General features: G+C 41.2%; 1 protein-coding gene and 1 pseudogene across 1 annotated transcript in view; both read left to right on the plus strand.

Annotated features, from left to right (window-relative positions):
• The window catches only part of LOC139377491 (ras-related protein Rab-26-like), an 86,919-nt gene extending 76,820 nt beyond the window's left edge, over positions 1 to 10,099 (plus strand). The window contains exons 6-9 of the mRNA XM_071120526.1: positions 8,777 to 8,842; positions 9,218 to 9,274; positions 9,721 to 9,797; positions 9,977 to 10,099. Of these exons, the coding sequence (XP_070976627.1) occupies positions 8,777 to 8,842; positions 9,218 to 9,274; positions 9,721 to 9,797; positions 9,977 to 10,079 (303 nt within the window). The 3' untranslated portion in view covers positions 10,080 to 10,099. The remainder of the gene's footprint in view (positions 1 to 8,776; positions 8,843 to 9,217; positions 9,275 to 9,720; positions 9,798 to 9,976) is intronic.
• A 6,894-nt stretch (positions 10,100 to 16,993) lies between these two features.
• On the plus strand, positions 16,994 to 19,913 carry LOC139377116 (toll-like receptor 13; annotated as a pseudogene).
• Positions 19,914 to 24,521: the final 4,608 nt, after the last annotated feature.

A 24,521-nucleotide genomic window follows, 5' to 3' on the forward strand; every position in this document is an offset into this window, starting at 1 on the left:
AATAACGAAAGCAGTGGGAGTATTCATAGCCAAAGATTTGCAGCCCTATTCGGTGGTTACTGACTCGGGATTTCGTCACCTGATGAAAATGTTTTAACCGCCTTACAATGACCCCGCCCGCACACATTTCTGCAGCAAAGTAACTACCAAACTCTAAGAAACGGAGAGAAATTGAAACCACGGAGAGAAATTGAAAACGAATTGACACAGACACCCTATCGAGCTCTCTCTTCTGATAGTTGGACCTCCAGAGCAACTCAAAGCTACCTAACTGTGACGGTTCACTATGTACTGGATTGGGAGGTGAAGAGCTTCAGGTTGTCAAAGCTAAGAAGCACTTTAAATTTTAATGTTTTTCTCCCCTTGATTTTATACAGTAGAGACTAGTCAGTCATGCTGCCATTTTTCTCAATGGAAAGTTTTGTATATAGGCAAAATAAAGAGTTAATTGTTTAAATATAAAGATACTGAAACCATTACTGCCGTACCATTACTGTGGCCCACAAACCGTGCCTCATACCGAACCGTGTGCCTACTGTGCCATCGCATCCCTAGTAAGTATGCTACAATGCTGTGGGCCAGGTGGAACTGGTTTAGCAGCCTTTCCCATATAAGGAGTCATTTTGCTCAATTGTGTACATTAAAGGAAACTCCATGCGCCCGCAGAGATTGTGAAATACAGTATGAACACGAGACTCACATGTTGCGGTTCATTTATTGTTTCATTATTTGAAATGCGATGCTACTGGCGGCAGAGAAGTCAGGCACAGGAGAGTGGAAACTGATTTACAATGGTTGTGTCTTAGAACCATAAACCCCCGTCAACAGAACAATACAATAACCGGGTCAAACAAAACCCGGTAAATACCAGCATACCGTGCACAAGCACTACAAATAAACAATTATGGACAAGGACATGGGGGGGAACAGAGGGTTAAATACACAACATGTAATTGATGGAATTGGAACCAGGTGTGATGGAAGACAAGACAAAACCAATGGAAAATGAAAAGTGGATCGGCGATGGCTAGAAGGTCGGTGACTTCAACCACCGAATGCCGCCCGAACAAGGAGAGGGACCAACTAAAGTCGTGACTTTATTCAAGGATCCCTTTGTTACTTTGTTTTCGTTTTATAAATAAAATGCTTGAGCGAATGAATGCTATATATTGAACTGACAATTGAAAGAACTCTTTGGAGATTATGGGGCAATTATCAGACCAAATGTGAGGACACAACAGTTTACCTGATACAAGACTAAAGTTAGAAATGTATCAATATCACAGACCTGATTTGCCATAACGAAAAATGCATGAACCTTCTACAAATATGTAAATGTATTATAATCCACATAATAATCAAATAAACCTTATAATAGGTAATGATTTATATACAGTGCAAGTCAAAAGCTTGGACCCACCTACTCATTCAATGGTTTTTCTTTATTTTTACTGTTTTCTAGGTTCTAGAATAATAGTGAAGACATCAGAAGTATAATATAACACATATGGAACCAAAACAAAGTGTTAAACAAATCAAATCAAAATATATTATATATTTTTGATTCTTCAAAGTAGCCACCCTTTGCCTTGATGACAGCTTTATACACTCTTGGCATTCTCTCAACCAGCTTCATCTGGAATACTTTTCTTGAAGGAGTTCCCACATATGCTGAGCCCTTGTTGGCTGCTTTTCCTTCACTCTGCGGTCCAACTCATCCCAACCATGTCAATTGGGTTGAGGTCGGGTGATTGTAGAAGCCAGGTCATCTGATTCTGCATTCCATCACTCTACTTCTTGATCAAATAGCCCTTACACAGCCTGAAGGTGTGTTGGGTCATTGTCCTGTTGAAAAACAAATGATAGTCCCACTAAGCGCAAACCAGATGGGATGCCGTATCGCTGCAGAATGCTGTGGTAGCCATGCTGGTTAAATGTGCCTTGAATTATAAATAAATAACAGACAGTGTCACCAGCAAAGCACCCCCACACTATCACACCTCCTCCTCCATGCTTCACAGTGGGAACCACACATGTGTGTGCATCTCACAAAGACACGGCGGTTGTAGGCCTCATCAGACCAAAGGACAGATTTCCAGGGCCTAATATCCATTGCTCGCAGCAATTCTTCTTCTTATTTGTGTCATTTAGTAATGGTTTCTTTGCAGCAATTCAACCACAATGGTCATGTGATCATGCAATCTCCTCTGAACAGTTGATGTTGAGATGTGTCTGTTACTTTTATTTGGGCTGCAATCTGAGGTGCAGTTAACTCTGCAGCAGAGGTAATTCTGAGTCTTCCTTTACTGGGGCGGTCCTCATCATAGCACTTGATGGTTTTTGCGACTTTTGAAAACTTTTTGAAAACTTTCAAAGTTCTTGAAATGTTCCGGATTGACTGACCTTCATGTCTTAGAGTAATGATGGACTGTCTTTTCTCTTTGCTTATTGGAGCTGTTCTTGCCATAATATGGACTTGGTCTTTTACCAAATAGGGCTATCTTCTGTATACCACCTCTACCTTGTCACAATACAACTGATTGGCTCAAACACATTAAGAAGGAAATAAATTCCACAAATTAACTTTTAACAAGTCATACTTTTTAATACCTGAAATGCATTCCAGGTGACTACCTCATGAAGCTGGTTGAGAGAATTCCAAGCGTGTGCAAAGCTGTCATCAAGGCAAAGGGTGGCTACTTTGAATAATCTCACATATAAAATATGTATGTGTTCCCTATGTGTTATTTCCTAGTCAAAATGTCTTCACTATTATTTTACAATGTAGAAAATAAAGAAATTAGTAGGTGTGTCCAAACTTTTGACTGGTACTGTATTTCCAAAAGAAAGACATAAACAGTAGTTGTTCATCAACATCTTTATATTTTCGCTAATAAAATAATGATACAAAAGACTCTTTCATAATGCAGATGGTTATTTCAACTACATCTCAGCTACATTTTAGTTGCACTTCCCCCTAGCTCCACGACCACGGGTAAAACCTTGTATTTGTGGCTACTTTGAAGAATCGCAATATATAAAATATGTTCTGATTTGTTTAACACTTTTTTGGTTACTACATGATTCCATATTTGTTAATTCGTAGTTTTGATGTCTTCACTATTATTCTACAATGTAGAAAATAGTAAATATAAAGAAACACCCTGGAATGAGTAGGTGTGTCCAAACTTGACTGGTACTGTATATAAAGTGCATTCAGAAAGTATTCAGACCCCTTGCCTTTCCATGTTTATTTATGTTAATTTCTTTCCTTCTTAATGCGTTTGAGCCAATCAGTTGTGTTGTGACAAGGTGTGTGTATGTGTGTGTGTGTGTGTGTGTGTGGGGGGGGGGGGGTATACAGAAAATAGCCTTATTTGGTAAAAGACCAAGTCCATATTATGGCAAGAACAGCTCAAATAAGCAAAGAGAAATGACAGTCCATCATTACCTTAAGCCATGAAGGTCAGTCAATATGGAAAATGTCAAGAACTTTGAAAGCTTCTTCAAGTGCAATTGCAAAAACCATGAAGCGCTATGATGAAACTGGCTCTCATGAGGACCGCCACAAGACTGGAACACCCGGAGTTACCTCTGCTGCAGAGGATAAGTTCATTAGATTTACCAGCCTCAGAAATTGCAGGCCAAATAAATGCTTCCCAAAGTTCAAGAAACAGAAACATCTCAACTGTTCAGAGGAGACTGCATGAATCAGACCTTCATAGCCAAATTGCTGCAAAGAAACCACTACTAAAGGACACTGAAAATAGTAGAAATAAAGTAAAACCCTTGAATGAGTATATGTTCTAAAACTTGTGACCAGTAGTGTATATATTTCTTATATATCTCAGACACAATCTTCCTTTAGATTAAATTGTTATATCTGTTTTTCCATGTATAAATCTGTTATTTATGCATTTCTATGGGCTAATAGAAGTAAGGCCAAATTCAATGTTTCATCAAATAATAATTAGAATATTTTTTTATACATTAGTTAACTGTAGTTTAAATAACCATGGCTTGGTAGGCTTTTGCATGAGACAAAACATTTCAGAAATATTTGTCTCTGGATCTAGTGCCTTAGGCCAGTTTGAAAAGAGGAAATAGAAACTTGTAGAGGAGAGTAACTCAAGCTTGGAGGATAGTGCTGTGTGTGTGTGTCTGTGTGGGTGTTTGTGTGTATTTCTTTCTTACCATATGTGACCCGATTCTGGAAACTAGGCGAGTCACGACTTCACAGGAGAGCCGTTTGAACATAAAAAATATTTTTCCATCAAAATGCGTTTTTTTGGCTCAAATGCCTTCTCGAACATGTGAACTGTCATGTGCCTTAATAACAAACTTGTATGCCATCTGTAAATATGAATCAAATTGTTAAATTACGAGCCTTAAATTACGAGCCTTAAGCCACAGAAAAAGTCAAGCAACCTTCCCTTATGCCATGATTGACTGAGATAATGAGTGGGCTGGACATGCCGAGAGAGGAGTTCGGATTGGTCTGCCATACAGAATCCTGTCAAATGCAGCTTTTTAAAAATAATGTATTGTGTAGCTGCATAAGTGTTGCTCTCCACTTTCTGGAAGATCAAGTTTTGAAATCAGTGGAATTAGAGTATGATAGCTAAAGAGATGGAGAAAACACCTGTCTCCGGATTACATCTTCAAACTAAGGGCAACTGTGGTATGGCATTCCCTGACAGGGCATCATGCATGATGATGTATACAGGTAAGATAGTCTAGTGTTAGCTAGCTACATTTTCAGATATTACACGTTTCTAATTTTGACAAAAAGTGGTTTCAATTCAAGCTGAAGTGTACTGTTAGCTAGCTAGCTAACATTAGCTGGCTGGCTCCCTAGCTGACGTTATTATTTGTTTCCCAGTGCCATTTGCTTTTCTAGTTAAAGCCTAATTTTAGCTAGCTAACATTGAACCTGGTTGGTTACTTCCCAGCACTGTGGCACTGTTGGCACTTTGTTATTTAACTAGCTAACGTTAGCTGGCTGGCTCGCAAAAAAACGTAATGAAATTGTTGCCAGCAAAGCTGGTTAGGTCGTTTTCATGTCTAGATTTAAACAAATCATCGGCCAGAGCGTCAAGTGTGCTCTCCGAGAGCGAAACGAGATGGGTGGGGCTAAAGCTTAAGAGGGTGTGAACGATGCTGAATGGGTGTAGACAAAGAAGAGCTCTTCACTAGATACCAAAACATTCAAAGGCCATTTTCTCAAATGTGAGTTCACGAGTTGATCAACTTTCAAAGCAGAATTACTTTCCCATTGTTCCTCAAATGCAGTGTATTATATATCATTTTGTAGCTCTGAGTCTCTTTTATCCAATGTAAAAAACGCAATTTCAAATTTTGCTACATAAGACCAAATCCAGGTGGTGAGTCACGTATGTATAGCATTGTGTTAGAGGTACTGTGTGGCCTAATCCCTCTACTCACCTGCCTACAGCACATATTCCAGCACCTGGTACATTCTCTCTCTAAAGCATCTCTGATCTATTATTCTGGTTTGTCTGACACATCAGCATTTTTCTTCCTGGGGGAAGAAGCCTAGATTCAATTTTATTTTGCTTTTGGCAAATACGTTTTTTTTGGGGGGGGATCAGACTTGTACAGTACTCATACAAAAAAACAAAAAACATTTGCATTTGAATTGTGTCTATGCTTATTCATACTTCTCTTCCATTATACTCTGCTCTCCCCAGAACTATGCTCTGCTCTCGCCAGCTTTGAGCCTCTGCGTTCAGCTGGGGTTTTTGGAGAATCACCACCTCCATTCAGTTGATACAATGGGCCTGATTGCAGCTGCAGTCGCAGCCGGGTCCACTGGGCTGATGGAGAACCGGTCCTGACCGGAGAGAAAGAGAGAGAGGGGGAGAGATAGTTCACCCCTACAGTACTCAACTTCACTGTGCTTTTTAGCTGATTGTCAAGATAATGTGCCTATACTGTATTTTTCTCTTTGTCGCTTTAGTAACCCTCTCTCTCGATTATGCTCTCTATTACTGACACACTCACACACAGTTGTTGCCCAGAACTATCTTTCACATTGTCTACAGTTGAATTACTGAAAAATGTGTAGTCGAGATCACATTGATTCCTGGTGCCTTGCAGATTTCACCAGCATATCACTGCAGATGTTCTTTTTAATGCACTGTGCAAGGAGTGCAACCAACCAAGAGCCTTCGTTTTCAGTGGACTAATCTCGGTTAACTCAGAACTAAAGTCTTGCGTAGTTGGTCAGCTGCTCGATTATGTTCTGTTTTCAAAGATCTGTTCACCAGAGTTTATCACTCTTCAGTCCATACCCCCAATGATTGAGCATTGAGGAGCTTTTAGTGCTTTCCAGTTTATTTACTACCCATAACATATTCATGCACTATACATAAAGCGTACAGTATATCAGTTGGATATGTGATGTCTCACACTTGCCCCCCATCCCCCCCTTTAAACTTCTGACATTATTCCAGTCACCTTCCTCTCATTGAAATTCAGATCACAGTTTGGAGCTCTTGTGTTTTGTGACATCTTCAGGGAAATGTGCACTATTTATCATTGCTGATGAGCTTTTGAGTTTGCAAGAGCATCCTAGTATGTCTGCAGAAATTTTGCAGTTGCACACACACAGAGTCTATCTATCCAAATGCCCGAGTTATCATCAATGAAAGTACACACACACATACGTTCCATCACTCTTTGGCGATAAGTTAACTGCAGAAACGTAAAGGCTTGTCAGGTAGGACTCCTTTCTCATACAGCATATAGTATACACACAGTGCAACAATAGCAACTAACCGGGATAATTTAGCGAAATTATGTATTTAGATATTTGTTTCCTTACCTTGAAATTGTTCTATGGACAGGGAGAAACTGCCATTTTAAACTTTGCTTTAGATAAACTGGCCACTAAATAAATCATATGGATATATCTAATGTTGGGGAACTATCCGCTTTGGTGTGTCAGTTGTAATTGAAATTCGGCAGTCCTACTTTAACAGTATCCAGGTTATGGTTGGATGGCTGTTTTCAGGACAGTACTGTATCAGAAGTGGGTCTAATTGAAGAGGGCTTTGGGCGGTAATATATGTGCAGCTTGTTTAATATCATTTAGTGGTACCAGAACAAATCGAGAACCCAGGTGTTTAGAATAAGGAATTCAACTGTAACAGGGATAAGCATTTTCACATACAGTATGTGGGCGCGTGCGTGCTTGTTATAACATTTCTGCGTGCACATGTCTGGCTCCAGCTGAGAGAGAGGAGGAGCTGGCCTTCTCCATCCATTCTTGGTCTCCTTATCACAGTGATAGGACAGTGACTATCAAGGACCAAGATGAAAGTCAAACGATTTTAGTTTGTTACTTTCTGTTAATTAAAGCTGCACGCGCACATGCACGCACGCACACGGCCACACACACACACACTTAGCTGACATACTACGATAGCTTTGGGCACAATCTCTAAACACACGCAGTTTAGCAACCCTCCCTCCCTGCACGGAGCACTCTGCCGCAGCTCTACAGTCAAGCCTAATGGACAGGAATTACCATACTGACAATGTCTCATTATTTTGTGGGTTAATGGAAAACACTAATGTAGGCTAGAACTCTGTCATTAAATAAGCAGAGACAGAGAGAAACTGCTATCATTAGCAGGAGTTTACACATGGAGCTCTGCTCTAACAGCCAGGGAAGGACACAGCACAGCAGGACAAATGGCTAGCTCATGTGTTCACTCTTTTCTCTCCTCTTCTTTTCTCTTCTCTTGACATCTTATCTTCTCTCCTCTCCCTTTCCTGTCCTCTCCCTTTCCTCTCCTCTTCCTCTCCTAACTCTCATTAGGGTTCTATTCAGCCTCCTGCCATCAAAGCCAATTACAGGAACAATGTGCCAGTACGTGTCCCATGAGCTTCTGCTTTCAGGTGTACCTGAGACTCCTAATCAGATTGTAGGAAGACCAGGAGCGTTTAGTCCTGAGGAACAAGAGATGAGTGAGAGAGAGAGAGAGCGCAAGAGGGAGTAAATAGATATAGAGAGAAAGAAAGCAAGAGAGAGGAGATGGAGTGGACCATCCTAATGCACAGATAATTAAATGATGGAGAGGGAGGGGTGTAAACAGAGGGACTCATAGAAAGAGTAATGACAGTGTGTTTGGCTGGTTCCTTCATGAAATCTATCATGGTTCCCCAGAGACACTAACCTCTATTTAACCAGAAGAGCTAACAGGGAGGCCAGGGACCACTAACCTGTAATTAAAATAAGACAGATTGCGGGAGAGAACAAAGGAAGATGGAAGTAGTGCACTACTCAAACTGAGAACAGGGGTGACAACAAAGTGTTCTTTGTTTTGGGGTTCTGTGGATGTTGCATTGAAGCTCAGTACTGTTTGTCTGCTCATTAAAACTCTATTTTTTCTGTTTCTTATTATTGATTCCCCTGAGATTCCAGGTGATGAACACCATCTAACAATACAGTATGTTTCATTAGCATTGTCAGGAATAGGTTGTACTCCACGCTCTTCTATCATTTCTGTCTTCCAACTTCTTGTACTTCCTTGACTGATCGTTGTTCATCTTCCTTTTCAACGTATTGTCTTGCGTGGTGCCTTAGATTCTCTTCCACCAGGTTCACTTTCCCATTCTCAGGTCCTAACCTTTTTATTTGTATCCCTTTCTCCTTCCTCCCTCCCTCCCTCTCCCGCTTGCTCTCTCTCTCTTTCTTGCTCTCTCTGCCCACTCTCTCTCTCTCCATCTCTCTCATGGATCTCTCCAGGCATGGCTGACAGAGATCCATGAGTATGCTCAGCAGGACGTGGTGCTAATGCTGCTGGGCAACAAGGTCAGTCCTCCCACTGGAAGTACAGATTTATGGATGGATAATCATTGCATTACTATGAATTGAGAGAAAGAAAGAGGTAGATAGGGAAGGATGGATGGATGATGAGTGCATTACTATGAATTGAGAGAAGGATGGATGGATGATGAGTGCATTACTATGAATTGAGAGAAAGAAAGAGGTAGATAGGGAGGATGGGTGGATGATGAGTGCATTACTATGAATTGAGAGAGGCAGAACGAAAGAAAGAGGCAGATATATTTGTGTCACTGCATGCAGAAATTTAAAGAGAGGACTCTCCTAGTGTAAGTAGAGGATGAAAGAGAGAATAGATGAAAGAAGATAATGTTTTCAGGAGCCTTTTGTGATCTCTTAAAGGCTGATGTGGCACACGAGAGAGTGGTGAAGAGAGAGGAGGGAGAGAAACTGGCCAAGGTGAGCTGTTATTTAACAAATAAATACACAAACTCAAAATCACACACACAGTGTTGACCCTTTTGATGTCCAGGTTTCCATCTATTTTAGTCGGCACAGACACATGAATCCCCACTAAAACAGTCCGGGTGTGTCTTGATCTCTCTCATTAGGTATTCATAGGAGCACCTTCTGCCATTATTGCTTGGAGTCTCTGAAGTGAGTTCGCTAACTCAATTTTCAACATCAGTCCGCTCTGATGAGTTCCCAGGCTTGAAACAGTAAATGACTGGTACATGGTTGTAAGGGAGATGGATGTCCAATGCCCTTGTTGTTGTCAGGCGGTGTAATAATAACGACATACAAAATTCCCGACAAAACTCCTATATTTCTCTCACACACACACACACGCACACCAAGTACCTTGTACACTAAAACTTAGAGGACTCTCGCTCTCCACTGTGCAGGTGTTTGGGGTGCCCTTCATGGAAACCAGTGCTAAGTCTGGCCTGAATGTGGAGCTGGCATTCACTGCTGTGGCCAAGTGAGTAGGATGTTTACCAGTGCTGCGTTCCTTAGAGATGACATGTCAATCATTGCCTTTCTTGTTTTGTCATGCATGCGATTAGGAAGTAAATTCACAAAATCAAGATAGCCTACGCAGTAAATATGCTATGTGAGATTTAATCTTTCGATGTCTCCGGCCTCTTGTCTTTCTCTCAGAGAGCTGAAGCACAGGTCGACGAAGGAGCCTGACGATCCAAAGTTTCAGCTTCAGGATTATGTCAACAAGGAGATGAAAAGCGCTGGCTGCTGCCACTCATAAACCTGTCTTCTGTGTGTGTGTGTGTGTGTGGGTGTGTGTGTGTGTGTGTGTGTGGTGGGGGGGGGGGGGTGTGTGTATCTGGTGTGTGTGTGTGTCTACCAGTATGTCTTCTGACTTGTGTTTGTGTCATTTTCCTCATGCATGTTGATGCAAGTGCACTGTATTTATGAATATGTGTATGTGTGATACATTTAAGTTTTAACAGTGGTGGGCGTGTATGTATGTTGTATGAGTGAATTCATTTTGCATTCTGCCCCCTACTGTATGATAGAAGGGTGACACAAGTTCAGTGCATAGATACTGTAAGAATCACAGTCTGTCAGTCAATCATTTTTGTGAAACTCCTTCAGTAAGGAGCACTAAGCAAAGTAGACATCAAACATCAACTTATCAAAGTACACCCACTATATTAAGGTTATCGGCAGAGTACCTCTGCATCATCTTCTATCTCCTCAGATTATTTCTCTTCCTGGTGATATTTTGTGTTCTCATCAGGGCCGAGGACACAATGTCGCTTATGCCTGGAGCCGGCCCTGGTCTTCATCCAAGTCATCCCCCACCCAACTGCAGCTCTCTCCTCACCCACCTCTTCTTGCATCTGTGAATGTATCCAAAATCCATTTGTAGCCTTCACTCTCTTATCGTTGTCATTCCTCGTTTGGGATTCATCATTCATCATCCCCTTGAGTCATTTTGTGCAATATTACTAAGAATGTATGGGGTGTATATATTTGAAATGAAATGTATAATCTGGAGCTTTATAGTTTGCATTACTTGTAAATGGTTGTCTTGTTGACGCCGAATTGAAAATGGAGTCAAGTGATGTAGAAAATCCAGAGATAGTAAAGTAGCAGAAATAGAAACTGTGAGCTGCTTATGCAATTGAAATGTGCATTGAAGCACTATAATATCAATATGGACTGCCGTAACACTTTATGAATGGGTTTTGTTCAAATGTTTGAATGTTGTTGTATGTGTTTCTGTTGTACAGGTTGTCTAACATGTTATATTGATATTCTAGAGGCAAAACCTCTGTCCTGTATTTCAATACAGTATTGTTCAGTATACCTACTTTATTTCAGAAATGCCATGATTTATCACTGTCTTTCTTGTCCGGACCGTTGTATTTTGAGAATTTTCACTCTGCAAATCTGACCTTTGTATCAATTTACAGCACTTTTTAGTTCGCTAGATTCATAATTCTGGGTGTATAAATAGAAATGTATGTATTTGCCTAACGTAAAAGATATCGAGTTTCATACTGGTTGTTGTTCATATTTAACTGAAATACTATAATGCTTGACGAAAGAATATTGACGCAATATTGAATTAGGATGTACGGATTTGACAGCAAATCATGACATGTTTTGATTATAGATAAGAGTGTAAACCTACTGTACTTCTGTAGTCCACTCAGATACAGTAAGTCATATTTTTTATGTAACTTCAATATTCACAATAAAGTTTAAGATGCACAGTAGTGAATGATATGTTCTTGATTTTCTCAGACTCTAGATTAGAGTCCAATAGAAGCATGACTCCACAGCCTCACCATATGGTCGCGTCAGGTCAGTGCAAGTCAGTGTATGGCAGTTTTGCCCTTATCAAGCAAGTGTTAAAGATGCACACCAAAATGATTGACAAGGGGTATGCTATATGGTACACAGTCAATTTGTGGGGGTACAGGTTAGTTGAGGTAATTTAGGTAATATGTGAAGTGACTATGCCCCTACGGGGCGGCAGGGTAGCCTAGTGGTTAGAGCGTTGGACTAGTAACTGAAAGGTTGCAAGTTCAAATCCCTGGGCTCACAAGGTACAAATCTGTAGTTCTGCCCATGAACAGGCAGTTAAACCCACTGTTCCTACAACGTCATTGAAAATAAGAATTTGTTCTTAACTGACTTGCCTAGTTAAATAAAGGTTAAAAATAAATAGATCATGGATAATAAACAGCAAGTAGCAGCAGTGTAAAACAAGGGGGTGAGGTCAATGCAAATATTCCAGGTAGTTGTTCAGTAGTCCTATGGCTTGTTCGCTGTTAAGAAGCATTTTGGACCTAGACTTGGCGCTCCGGTACTGCTTGCCGTGCGATAGCAGAGAGAACAGTCTATGACTAGGGTGGCTGGAGTCTTTGGCAATTGTTAGGGCCTTCCTCTGACAGCGCCTGGTATAGAGGTCCTGGATGGCAGGAAGCTTGGTGATGTACTGGCCTGTACACAATAATCAAATCAAATCAAATCTAATTTTATTTGTCACATACACATGGTTAGCAGATGTTAGTGCGAGTGTAGCGAAATGCTTGTGCTTCTAGTTCCGACAATGCAGTAATAACCAACAAGTAATCTAGCTAACAATTCCAAAACTAATACCTTATAGACACAAGTGTAAGGGGATAAAGAATATGTACATAAAGATATATGAATGAGTGATGGTACAGAGCGACATAGGCAAGATACAGTAGATGGTATTGAGTGCAGTATATACATATGAGATGAGTATGTAAACAAAGTGGCATAGTTAAAGTGGCTAGTGATACATGTATTACATAAGGATGCATGATATAGAGTACAGTATATACATATACATATGAGATGAGTAATGTAGGGAACATTATATTAGGTAGCATTGTTTAAAGTGGCTAGTGATATATTTTACATAATTTCCCATCAATTCCCATTATTAAAGTGGCTGGAGTTGAGTCAGTGTGTTGGCAGCAGCCACTCAATGTTAGTGGTGGCTGTTTAACAGTCTGATGGCCTTGAGATAGAAGCTGTTTTTCAGTCTCTCGGTCCCAGCTTTGATGCACTTGTACTGACCTCGCCTTCTGGATGATAGCGGGGTGAACAGGCAGTGGCTCGGGTGGTTGCTGTCCTTGATGATCTTTATGGCCTTCCTGTGACATCGGGTGGTGTAGGTGTCCTGGAGGGCAGGTAGTTTGCCCCCGGTGATGCGTTGTGCAGACCTCACTACCCTCTGGAGAGCCTTCCGGTTGTGGGCGGAGCAGTTGCCGTACCAGGCGGTGATACAGCCCGACAGGATGCTCTCGATTGTGCATCTGTAGAAGTTTGTGAGTGCTTTTGGTGATAAGCCGAATTTCTTCAGCCTCCTGAGGTTGAAGAGGCGCTGCTGCACCTTCTTCACGATGCTGTCTGTGTGGGTGGACCAATTCAGTTTGTCTGTGATGTGTACGCCTCTATAGCAGTTGCCATACCAGGTGGTGATGCAACCAGTCATGATGCTCTCGATGGTGCAGATGTAGCACTTTGAGGATCTGCGGGCCCATGACAAATCTTTTCAGTCTCCAGAGGGGAAATAGGCATTGTCGTGCCCTTTTTACGACTGTGTTGGTGTGTTAGGACCATGATAGTTTGTTGGTGATGTGGACACCAAGGAACTTGAAGCTCTCAACCTGCTCCACTACAACCCTGTCGATGAGAATTGGGGCGTGCTCAGCCCTCCTTTTCCTGTAGTCCACGATCATCTCCTTTGTCTTGATCACGTTGAGGGATAGGTTGTTATCCTGGCATACTGAAATGATTGACAAGGGGCATAGCATAAACTTGGAAAATGAATAGAGAAAGTTGTATACTATATATTACTCACAGAGTAATTTCGCGTGCAACTTTCATCAGACTTTTTCTTATCACAAGAAAACATCGCAACACGCCTCATGTTGCTGGATGTTTTACTTTGAAAACAGGGTGGAATCCTTATGGAGTTGGATTATTGGGATACCTGGCTTGTGACCCAATATAGCAGTGTTGTCCATATGGGATGTAACTATTGGTACTGCAAGGCAAAGTGTTACCCAACTATACATTCTGCTCTATGTATTTCTGTCAAAAAAACAAACAACTGATTCACTGGAAAAACATAACCTCTTTCTCTGTTATCTATCAGCAGTCATATTTTCAGTCAGCAAAGATGCTTAAATTAAGATAAGATTTAGAAGAAGTGAGAGTTGAGATTAACCTGAAATAAAACTTACTGTTGCATCCTTTAGTGTTGGTACAGTCAAAGCCTAACCAGTTCTCCTTTGTGTGTGTGTGTGTGTGTGTGTGTGTGTGTGTGTGTGTGTGTGTGTGTGTGTGTGTGTGTGTGTGTGTGTGTGTGTGTGTGTGCGTGCTATCTCTCTGCTATCATCGGGTCTTTTGGATTTCCCATAAAATGACCGACCTATCTGTATACATCAGATATTTGAAGTCCTCTGGAAGGATGAGGCTCACCAGTGTCACTCTGTTTGGAATTTTGGCTTTTCGGATAAACTGGGTTTCTGGTTGGAAGAGTGAGATATGCGTGAAGACTTATGGAGGAAGGTTGCCTACAGATATTGTTATGGTGGTAACGTTACAGTAAGCAGCTTGGATGTCGACAATATGACACTTCATCTCGCCATGTTACCCAATTCCATCCAGACTCTGTGAGTCGATATGAGAGAAGACTCGGTTCTGCATCCCAATGATTTCTCCAAATTCCACAAACTTGTTGAGTGCAGCATCTCAGGTCAACCGGCAGAGATTCTTCCAGGTGCTTTCAGAGAGCTTTTAGAACTTCATGAGATGTACTTTTTTTGCTCAAACATCTTTTTTTAGGCATAGATAGGCTAGGTCTACTGACTAAAATCTGGGTTTATGATTGTAATTCAACTTTCCCATGGTTTGGTTAGCTAGATGTAGGTAGCCTATAGCCTTCAGTAGCCTAGGATTTAGCAGCTTGCTTAGTTAAAATTGACAGACAAATTTATATAACATGAATAGCGAGGCTATTTCGAGGTAAGAAGTGCTTCTGTTTGCCCAATACCCTGCTCGAATCAGCTACTACAGGATGGGTCGTAATTTCAATCACATGCTAATAATATCGATATGAACTATAGGTCTATGCGTGTCAACATAAACCAGTGTTTTTATTAACCTGTAGCCCAATCTGACTGACTGTTACCTTCAATCTAATTAATTCTAATAACAGCTGATCTGCAATTGTGATAGAACTGTGACCATTATCACAATTGAAAACTTCCAATTTCATTAACTATACATGGCCATGAATAATTGCATAATAACACAAGGCCACAAATCAAACTGAAGTTATATGCTATTTATTAAATCAGCTCCAAGAAGTCTACACAAGTGGCACAAATTGATTTGCAATGACTCCAGTGATATCATCATTTCAGCATATTACATTTTATTGTATCAAATGGTAGGCTACAGTAGCTACTTAATGGCCAACATATGGATCATTCTCCACATTTAATGTTAGTTTTATTAGGGACTTTTCCCTATAACAGAAGCACACGAGGGGGTTCATGTGAAAAACCTTTTGCTTGATATGGTTGTCCATAAGCAAATTTGACATTAGAATGCAGTTTAAACCACTTCCGATTTTATCTAATGGGCTCTAGAGCGGCTAAATCAAATCAAATCAAATCAAATGTATTTATATAGCCCTTCGTACATCAGCTGATATCTTAAAGTGCTGTACAGAAATCCAGCCTAAAACCCCAAACAGCAAGCAATGCAGGTGTAGAAGCACGGTGGCTAGGTAAAACTCCCTAGAAAGGCCAAAACCTAGGAAGAAACCTAGAGCGGAACCAGGCTATGTGGGGTGGCCAGTCCTCTTCTGGCTGTGCCGGGTGGAGATTATAACAGAACATGGCCAAGATGTTCAAATGTTCATAAATGACCAGCATGGTCCAATAATAATAAGGCAGAACAGTTGAAACTGGAGCAGCAGCACGGCCAGGTGGACTGGGGACAGCAAGGAGTCATCATGTCAGGTAGTCCTGAGGCATGGTCCTAGGGCTCAGGTCCTCAGAGAGAGAGAAAGAAAGAGAGAAAGAGAGAATTAGAGGGATATCTTCAACCACCAACTTACTAAAGTCGTTTTCCCGTGCCTGCCTTTTTTCTTGATGCGCATCAGTTCTAGCGTGTTAGTATGTTTTATTGAAAAAGTGTTGGAAATAGGTGTCTCCATAATGACAATCTAAACAGCCTACCTACAACTGGTAAAACGTTGTCATGATGTGTGTGTGTGCTTCTCTGTCACTCACGTGACTCAGCTGTCTGCTGCAGCGCTCAGTCAACACACACACACACACACCCCTCCACTTCCCCACCACTCACTCAGCAACAGGCTGTCTCACTCCCTGATAGTCAGCCAAAGCAGGTCTATAATTTTAAAGAAAAATCCCATGGCGTCCGTGGTGCAATTTAGAAGTAGCCCAAAAACCCGCAACCCGTGACCAATACATTTTCACGCACCTCATCGTTTTCAAAGTAGCCCAATTTTGCATGGAAATTGCAGACATGGCAACGCTGAATGTCTGTTGTAAGCAAAGTGGAATATTTTGAGTTCTGGCAGGAGCATGCCCAGCTAGCACAGGGGATCTGGGCCGATTCTGGCTGAGAGTCGGGTCACTCGGCTGACAGTCAGACTCGTCCGACGTCAGGTGGCCCGAGTCTGGGACACCTTCGGCAGTATTACTTATGCCTAGGATTGAGCTTGGGCCGATTCCGGTTTGAGTTATCTGGCCCAAATGTATGACTTGGGGCTCGGGGCAATTCCGGTGATAATTATACGACCCAAATGTATTATTTGGGGTTCGGGCCGATTGGGGCTACTCTCTGGCAGGACATTTCATTATTTATTTTTTCCATCGATGGAATCGATTTTCTCATTGTTTCTGTAATTAATACAACTAACATTTAAATGAAATTCTTTAAGAGTCCTGTGTAGTATTTCCATCGCACTGTAGTGACCCCTGTGGCGGGACAGGCACATGCATGCTGACACAGTCACCAGGTGTACGGTGTTTCCTCTGACAAGATTTTTATTTGGGGTGGATGGGTATAATTTCTATGCATAAAATGTATAATAGTAATATTTAAAATTAACTTTGCATACATTCTGGTAAAATGCCGGCAAAGTCGGCTGAATTCCGGTAGACGTAAATGGCCCGATGTACTTGGGTCGATTCTGGGCAGTCATTCATTTTGATTCCGGGCCGAGTCAGATACCCGATTCCGGGCCAATTTAATCAATTCCGGCACCCCGGAAGAGGGACGCTTCTGGGCCGATTCCTCATTGCTAGATGGGTGGTGACTTAGTGATGATGTGTGAAATTGTCAATAAGCTCTCAACCTCTTATGTTGTGCTAACTACAGGTCATATCAACTTCCTCATGTTTGCCATTAAAAATTGCATGACACTTCAAATAATGCACATTGAGAACAATCCTTGGAACGGTTTGAGGCATGTGTTACATGCCTCGGACTGAGACATGGTCAGTTGATAATAAACAGGGTTAAATGATGAAAAGGAGAAATGTTAGTAGTGTTCACTAGTAGGCATTCTCCAAGATTTATGAAACTATTATTCTCTTTTGTTCATTTTTTGTTGTCAAAATCAATTATACATTACAACTCTATTGTAGTATTAAATCTTCACATTCAATTTTCCAGTATAAAAAACAAAGATCTCATGTTAAAAAAAAACTAAGCACAATGACACATTGACATTATATATAACTCACTGTACTGTACTATCAATTTCAAAAAAGCTATAAATTACTGGAGGCCTGTGCTAAACAATGCTACAACCATTGCATTATAAACCATTAACATTAAAGCTAACATTAATTTAAACCAACTAGCCTAGAGCTAGCTAGTGCTTAGCCACGGTAAATTTGGTTAACATAAAGCTTTGCAAACTTTTAAGCTCTATTTTTGTACAAACATTAACACTTTAGCATATTTTATCCTGACATCACATATGTCCATATATTACCTAAACTAAACTGAGCCTTCGTTCATAGAAATGAATACAAATAGGATCAAAAACATTGTTGAAAAAAAGTACAAAAAGTTTGGACAAAATCTTAATCCGTTCTCTTACATGTAAACCATTAGCAACCTAGCCAACCTCCATTGCTTATAATGTGGAGAATACCAACAAGTTTTCACTCGAATTAAAACTCCTTTCACTTGCCTTCAAACATCAACAAACTCATGGACTATGTAGTTAACCATGTTATCTCAATATTTTGAGAGTCACATTGCACTTTTACACATTACATACCTAAATTAACAGGGGGAAATGATGAGACGGAGAAACGTTAGTAGTGTTCAGTAGTAGATATTCTCCAAGATTGAAGAAAAAACCTCATGATCCCATTAAAGCTCCCCATTGACGTCACAGCTCCCCATAGCGGCAGTAATCAAATACATTAATGATACAAGGGATGGCTCCATAAAATATCAAACAAAATAAAACATACAAAATATGACCATACTACATGCCTCCCGAGTGGTGCAGCGGTCTAAGGCACTGCATCCCAGTGCTGAGGTGCCACTACATCCTTGGGTTTGATCCCATGCTCTGTCACAGTCTGCTGTGACTGGGCTTGCGCACAATTGTTCCAGCAGGTTAGGGGAGGATTTGGTCGGGGCATTGCTTTGGTTCATTGTGTTGTAGCAACTCATTGTGGCGGGCCGTGTCAGTGGGAAGGTGTTTCCTCCGACACATTGGTGCATGGAGCTGTGTGTCAAGAAGCAGTGCGGCTTGGCAAGGCATGTTTTGGAGGACGCATGGCTCTCGACCTTTGCCTCTGAATATTGTAACTACCAATTGGATATCATTTTTTTTATATGACCATGCATATTTGTGTGTTACAAATCTGTGCTTTAACCATCCACATATTTTTGCAAATGTAGCGTATTTAGCATCATATCTCAGGGATGTCCTGCATCAGCATAACTCTGAATCAGCTCTCATTACTGGAGGCCATAGTGCACTGAACCCAGGCTTGGGCCTGCATCTCTACGGCAAGACAGTGTCTTCTTTTTAGGACTGTGACAGACCTTTCTGCGAGGCTGTCATTGAGCTAACTGCGAGGACAGTGTGGATCCTGTGCGGGTCCATCTTTGCTGGGAGCTACTTCAAGTTCCTTCAATGCTTCAAGCTAGAATCGAAACTCTCAGCTTAATTTGTGGATCTAGCCAGTCTGAGTACACTTCTGCACTTGAGGGATTTGCAATTTATAGGAGCAGACCTCAATCGGCAAACGTGTCTTGCCATCATCTCTCACAACTCGTCTTGATTGGAGACACTGGTAATCTATGGATGCAGAATCCACTACCTGGAAAACAACCTTAGCGAAGACTTACAGTCATTGAGCGACTTAAATATGGATATTTAAAGTGAGCTTACGATAACAGAATAATTCACTGAGCCCCTAAAGAGCCTAAGGTATCTGTTTATACAATATCTACTTTTACAATGCAGTTGCGACAATGCTTGGTTTCATAAATTGGTGAAATGGAATCGACAAGTTCAGGTCATGTTTTGGTAATATACCTTTGCGGGAATAAGTTGCAAAGATAAGCATGGCACTCAGATACTCCCACATCCAATGTTCAATGAACATAGTGTTAATTTACAACTCCCTGGGCCTCTTATTCTTTACACTGGTGGTGCTACTACATCACCTGGCTGGCCAATATCTGATTGCTCTGTTCTACATCACATAGCTGGCTGGAGGAGGTTGTGCTTCCGAACAACATCTTTCTGTCCTATAGCGGGAAAGATGAGCGCTGGGTGATGGAGGAGCTTCTGCCCAACCTGTAACAATGAGGTACACCTTTCCTGTGCATGCACAGCAGAGACTTCCAGCTGGGGAAGGACATTGTGAACAACACCACAGAGAGTCGCCACAGCAGTCACCAGACCGTCTGCTTGGTCAGCCGCTACCACCACAGCAACTGGTGCTCATTGGAGAATAAGCTAGCCACTGAATGGCTTTTTTATTTATTTATTTCATTTTGCCCAGTAAGTTGACTGAGAACGCATTCTCATTTACAGCAATAAGCTGAGGAATAGTTACAGGGAAGAAAGAGCCAATTGGAAGCTGGCCATGATGGTATGTGGGCCAAATTGAAAATTTAACCAGGACACCAGGATTAACACCCCTACTCTTACGATAAGTGCCATGGGATCTTCAATGACCACAGAGAGTCAGGACAGCCATTTGACATCCCATCCGGAAGACAGCACCCTACACAGGGCAATGTCGCCAATCATTGCCCTAGGGCAGTGGGATATCTATCTTTTTAGATCAGAGGAAAGAGTACCTCCTTCTGGCCATACAACACCACTTCCAGCAGCATCTGGTCTCCCATCCAGGGACCAACCCTGTTTAGCTTCAGAGAGAAGCCAGCAGTGGGAAGCAGTGGGAAGCACAGTGGTACATTGCTACGTTGCTTTGCTCCTCTACCTGTGGGTTGAGCAAAGGGACATCCTCATCCTGTTCTTCTTGGACTACATGGTATTTCCTGTACAAGAAGCAGGCAAAGGGACAAACATGAGTGTCAAACGTATAGAACATTTTAGAAAATGTTTTCAATCTTTACTCAAATCGTCCTGTATGCCATTATCCTATGTTAATGTCTCCTTAAAATGTATCTTATTAAATACTTAGAGATGAGTTTCGAATGATGATACATTTTTGTTGGTGACACTTTTAACTTGCCCTTCTGGCGGCCTACAGATGCATCATAATCTATCATGACAAGTATATTAGAGTGCATAAGATTGATAATGGCGCCAGAGGGGAAGGCTGCCATTTTAGGGGCTCATAACCAACTGTGCTATATATACATTTTTTTTCTTGCGTTGTTTGTAACACATTTTGTACATAATGTTGCTGCTACCGTCTCTTATGGCCGAAAAGATCTGCTGGGCACCAGAACAGTGATTACTCACCTAGAACTGGGCAGATTTTTTTTTCTTTAATGAGTCCGACGCGAAGGATATTCTGCTTTGTCAAGACAAGGCCCAAATCCCTGTCATCAGCGTGAAGAAAAGATGGAGGAAAAGCGGAAGGAGGGTGGGGTGCCTTGTAACAATTCGCCGATAAGTAGGTAAACCATCCCTACCCTCTGCATTATTGGCCAACGTGCAATCATTGGAAAACAAACTGGACGATCTACGATTAAGACTATCCTACAAACTAGACATTAAAAACTGTCATATCTTATGTTTCACAGAGACGTGGCTGAACGACGACACTGATAATATAGAGCTGGCTGGCTTCTCCATGCATCGGCAGGACAGAGCAGCTTCGTCTGGTAAGACGGGGAGGGGGGGGGTCTATTTGTCAGTAACTGCTGGTGTGCGATGTCCAATATTAAAGAAGTCTCGTGGTGTTAATCGCCTGAGGTAGAATACCTCACGATAAGCTGTAGACCACACATTCTACCAAGAGAGTTCTTGTCTATATTATTCGTAGCTGTCTATTTACCACCACAAACCGATGCTGGCACTAAGACCGCACTCAATGAGCAGTATGAGGCCATGAGCAAACAAGAAAATTGACGACGTCGTCCCCACATTGCCAAGTGGAGTGGTTTCAAGTTACTTGTTGTCCACATCACCTGCAAACTATCATGGTCCAAACACACCAAGACAGTTGTAAAGAGGGCACGACAACACCTTTTCCCCCTCTGGAGACTGAAAAGATTTGGCATGTGTCCCCAGATCCTCAAAATGTTCTATAGCTGCACCATCGGGAACATCCTGACCGGTTGCATCCCCACCTGGTATGGCAACTGCTCGCCATCTGACCGTAAGGTGCTACAGAGGGTAGTGCGTACGGCCCAGGACATCACCGGGGCTAAATTTTCTGACATTCAGGACCAAAGATTCCAGTCACCCAAGTCATAGACTGTTCTCTTTGTACAAGAGCGCCAAGTCTAGTACCAAAATGCTATTAACAGCTTCATCCAGTTTATTCTCCAATGCACTTTGACCAATAGGACGGATGGCAGAGGCGAGTTACCCACTCGTCAACAAATTCTCACAAGGCACCCGGACTTGCGTCCCCTGTATCGGCCTCTTGTCTGGGTTTGAGCCTGGTCAGGTATCTGGATTAAATCCTTCGCGTTCGACTCGTTAAAGAAAAAAAATCTTTATCCAGTTTGAGTTAAGTAATCGCTGTTCTTTTTCAGTTATAAGAGATGGTGGCAGAAACCTTATGTACAAAATAAGTTACAAACAATGTGAAAAAACACACAAAATAGCACAGTTGGTTAGGAGCCCATAAAACGGCAGCCATCTCCTCCGGCGCCATTTGTAATGAATAGAGAAAGACCTGTCCTGTCCTTTATATCTCGCAGTGATTTCTAAAACATTGGTTCCACAATAAATCACTGGGAGTAATATTTAAGGTGTAACTTTCTTTAGACTTTTTCTTATCAATACAAATCATCGCAATGCGTCTCCTGTGGCTGTTTGCTATAATGTGAAAAAAAATGGGTGGAATTCTTGTGGAGGCTACCTGCCTTGTGACCTAATTTAGCTCTGTTGTAGGTACGGGATGCAACTATTGGTATTCTAAGGTAAAGTGTTACCCAACTATTTGTGTGGTAGCCTAGGGAAACCCTTCACATCGCCAAATTTCGACTTTGAGATGTTTGTATAGTTATGTAAACTACAAACTGTCCCAAAAACAGATAATAGCTGAGATATCTTTATCAGAACCCAAGTTCTGAGCTTTTAAAGTCGACTTCTGATGAAAAGTTCAAACTGAAAAAATGGATTTCAAAGAATCCATTACGTTTTTGAGAGAAAAATACCAACAGTCCATTTGATTATTTCAAGAGATTGTCACTACATATATATTTTTTTAACGGCAACTGCCGGTATTGTTTGTGTTAAATGTGGTCTTAGGTAGCAAAATATGAAATGGTGTTTTTTTTTTTTACATTGGATAAAAGTAGAGACTCAGAGCTACAAAATGATACATGTATATCATACACTCCATTTTTTTATTTTTTTATTTTACCTTTATTTAACCAGGTAGGCAAGTTGAGAACAAGTTCTCATTTACAATTGCGACCTGGCCAAGATAAAGCAAAGCAGTTCGACAGATACAACGACACAGAGTAAATGGAGTAAAACAAACATACAGTCAATAATACAGTATAAACAAGTCTATATACAATGTGAGCAAATGAGGTGAGAAGGGAGGTAAAGGCAAAAAAGGCCATGGTGGCAAGGTAAATACAATATAGCAAGTAAAACACTGGAATGGTAGTTTTGCAATGGAAGAATGTGCAAAGTAGAAATAAAAATAATGGGGTGCAAAGGAGCAAAATAAATAAATAAATTAAATACAGTTGGGAAAGAGGTAGTTGTTTGGGCTAAATTATAGGTGGGCTATAGGTACAGGTGCAGTAATCTGTGAGCTTTGAGGAACAATGGGAAAGTAATTCTGCTTTGAAAGTTGATCAACTTGTAAACTCACCTTTGAGAAATTCACATTGTAATGTTTTGGTATCGAGTGCAGAGCTCTTCTTTGTCAATACCCAGTCAGCATTGTTCACACCCTCTTAAGCTTTAGTCCCACCCATCTCGTTTCGCTCTCGGAGTGCACTTTGATTTGTTTACCTCTGGATAACAAAAAAACAGCCTAACCACCTCTGCTGGCAACAATTTTATTATTCATTACGTTTACTGACACCGGCCATATGACACAGCTCTGGGAAACTAATAATAACGTCCACTAGGAAGCCAGACAGCTAATGTTATCTAGCTAGCTAACAGTACACTTTAGCTTAAGACATATAGCTAGCTAGCTAGGTAAACAATGAACCTAGCTAGGTAAACAATGTTTAAGATCACACCAGCCAGCTAACCAGCCAGCCAGCCAGCTAGCTAAACAACAATGAACAAAGTGCCAACAATGCCACAGAGCGGGGAGCTAACCAACCAGGTCCAATGTTAGCTAGCTAATATAATTTCATGAACTTTCATGTGCTCATAATTTAACATTTGTATTCGTATTTACAGATGGCATACAAGTTACTTATTAAAGGCCCACGAAAGTTCACATGTTCGAGAAGGCATGTCTGCCAAAAAAACGCATTTGAACAAAAAATGTTTTTTTTACGTGTCGTGGAAATTTCCTCTATTTACCAAATCATGGGAGCAAACCACACACACAAGTCAGAGTTAGTTATAAAAGTCCATCTTTAATTATATAAGCTCTATAGCATTTCAACTTTCAACAGTTCAGTATCTCTAATGAAAAGTTGAGAGTCCCCACACAATGTCAAAATGGGATCCTTTATAGCAAAGATCACACATAGTCAGACAGCATAGACATAATTCATCGTTGTTCAGCTTTGTCTCCTTTCCCAAACCCCAGAACCATAAACCAATCCTCCATATCAACAGGCATATATCAAATTGTCATTTAGATACAACCCACTCTAAATACAAACTCACGGAGAGGAGAGTGAGGCTATAGGTTAAGATAAAAGGGAGCATGAGAATGATTCCAGACACTGCCACCCTCCTTTCCCCACTAGAAAAAGGTAGGGAGTAAAAGATATGTTTACACATGATGACACTTTGACCTCTCCCCTCTCTGTGGCCCCTGCAAAT

This window comes from Oncorhynchus clarkii, chromosome 20 (assembly GCF_045791955.1).
Source record: "Oncorhynchus clarkii lewisi isolate Uvic-CL-2024 chromosome 20, UVic_Ocla_1.0, whole genome shotgun sequence".
In the NCBI taxonomy this organism is placed as follows: Eukaryota; Metazoa; Chordata; class Actinopteri; order Salmoniformes; family Salmonidae; genus Oncorhynchus; species Oncorhynchus clarkii.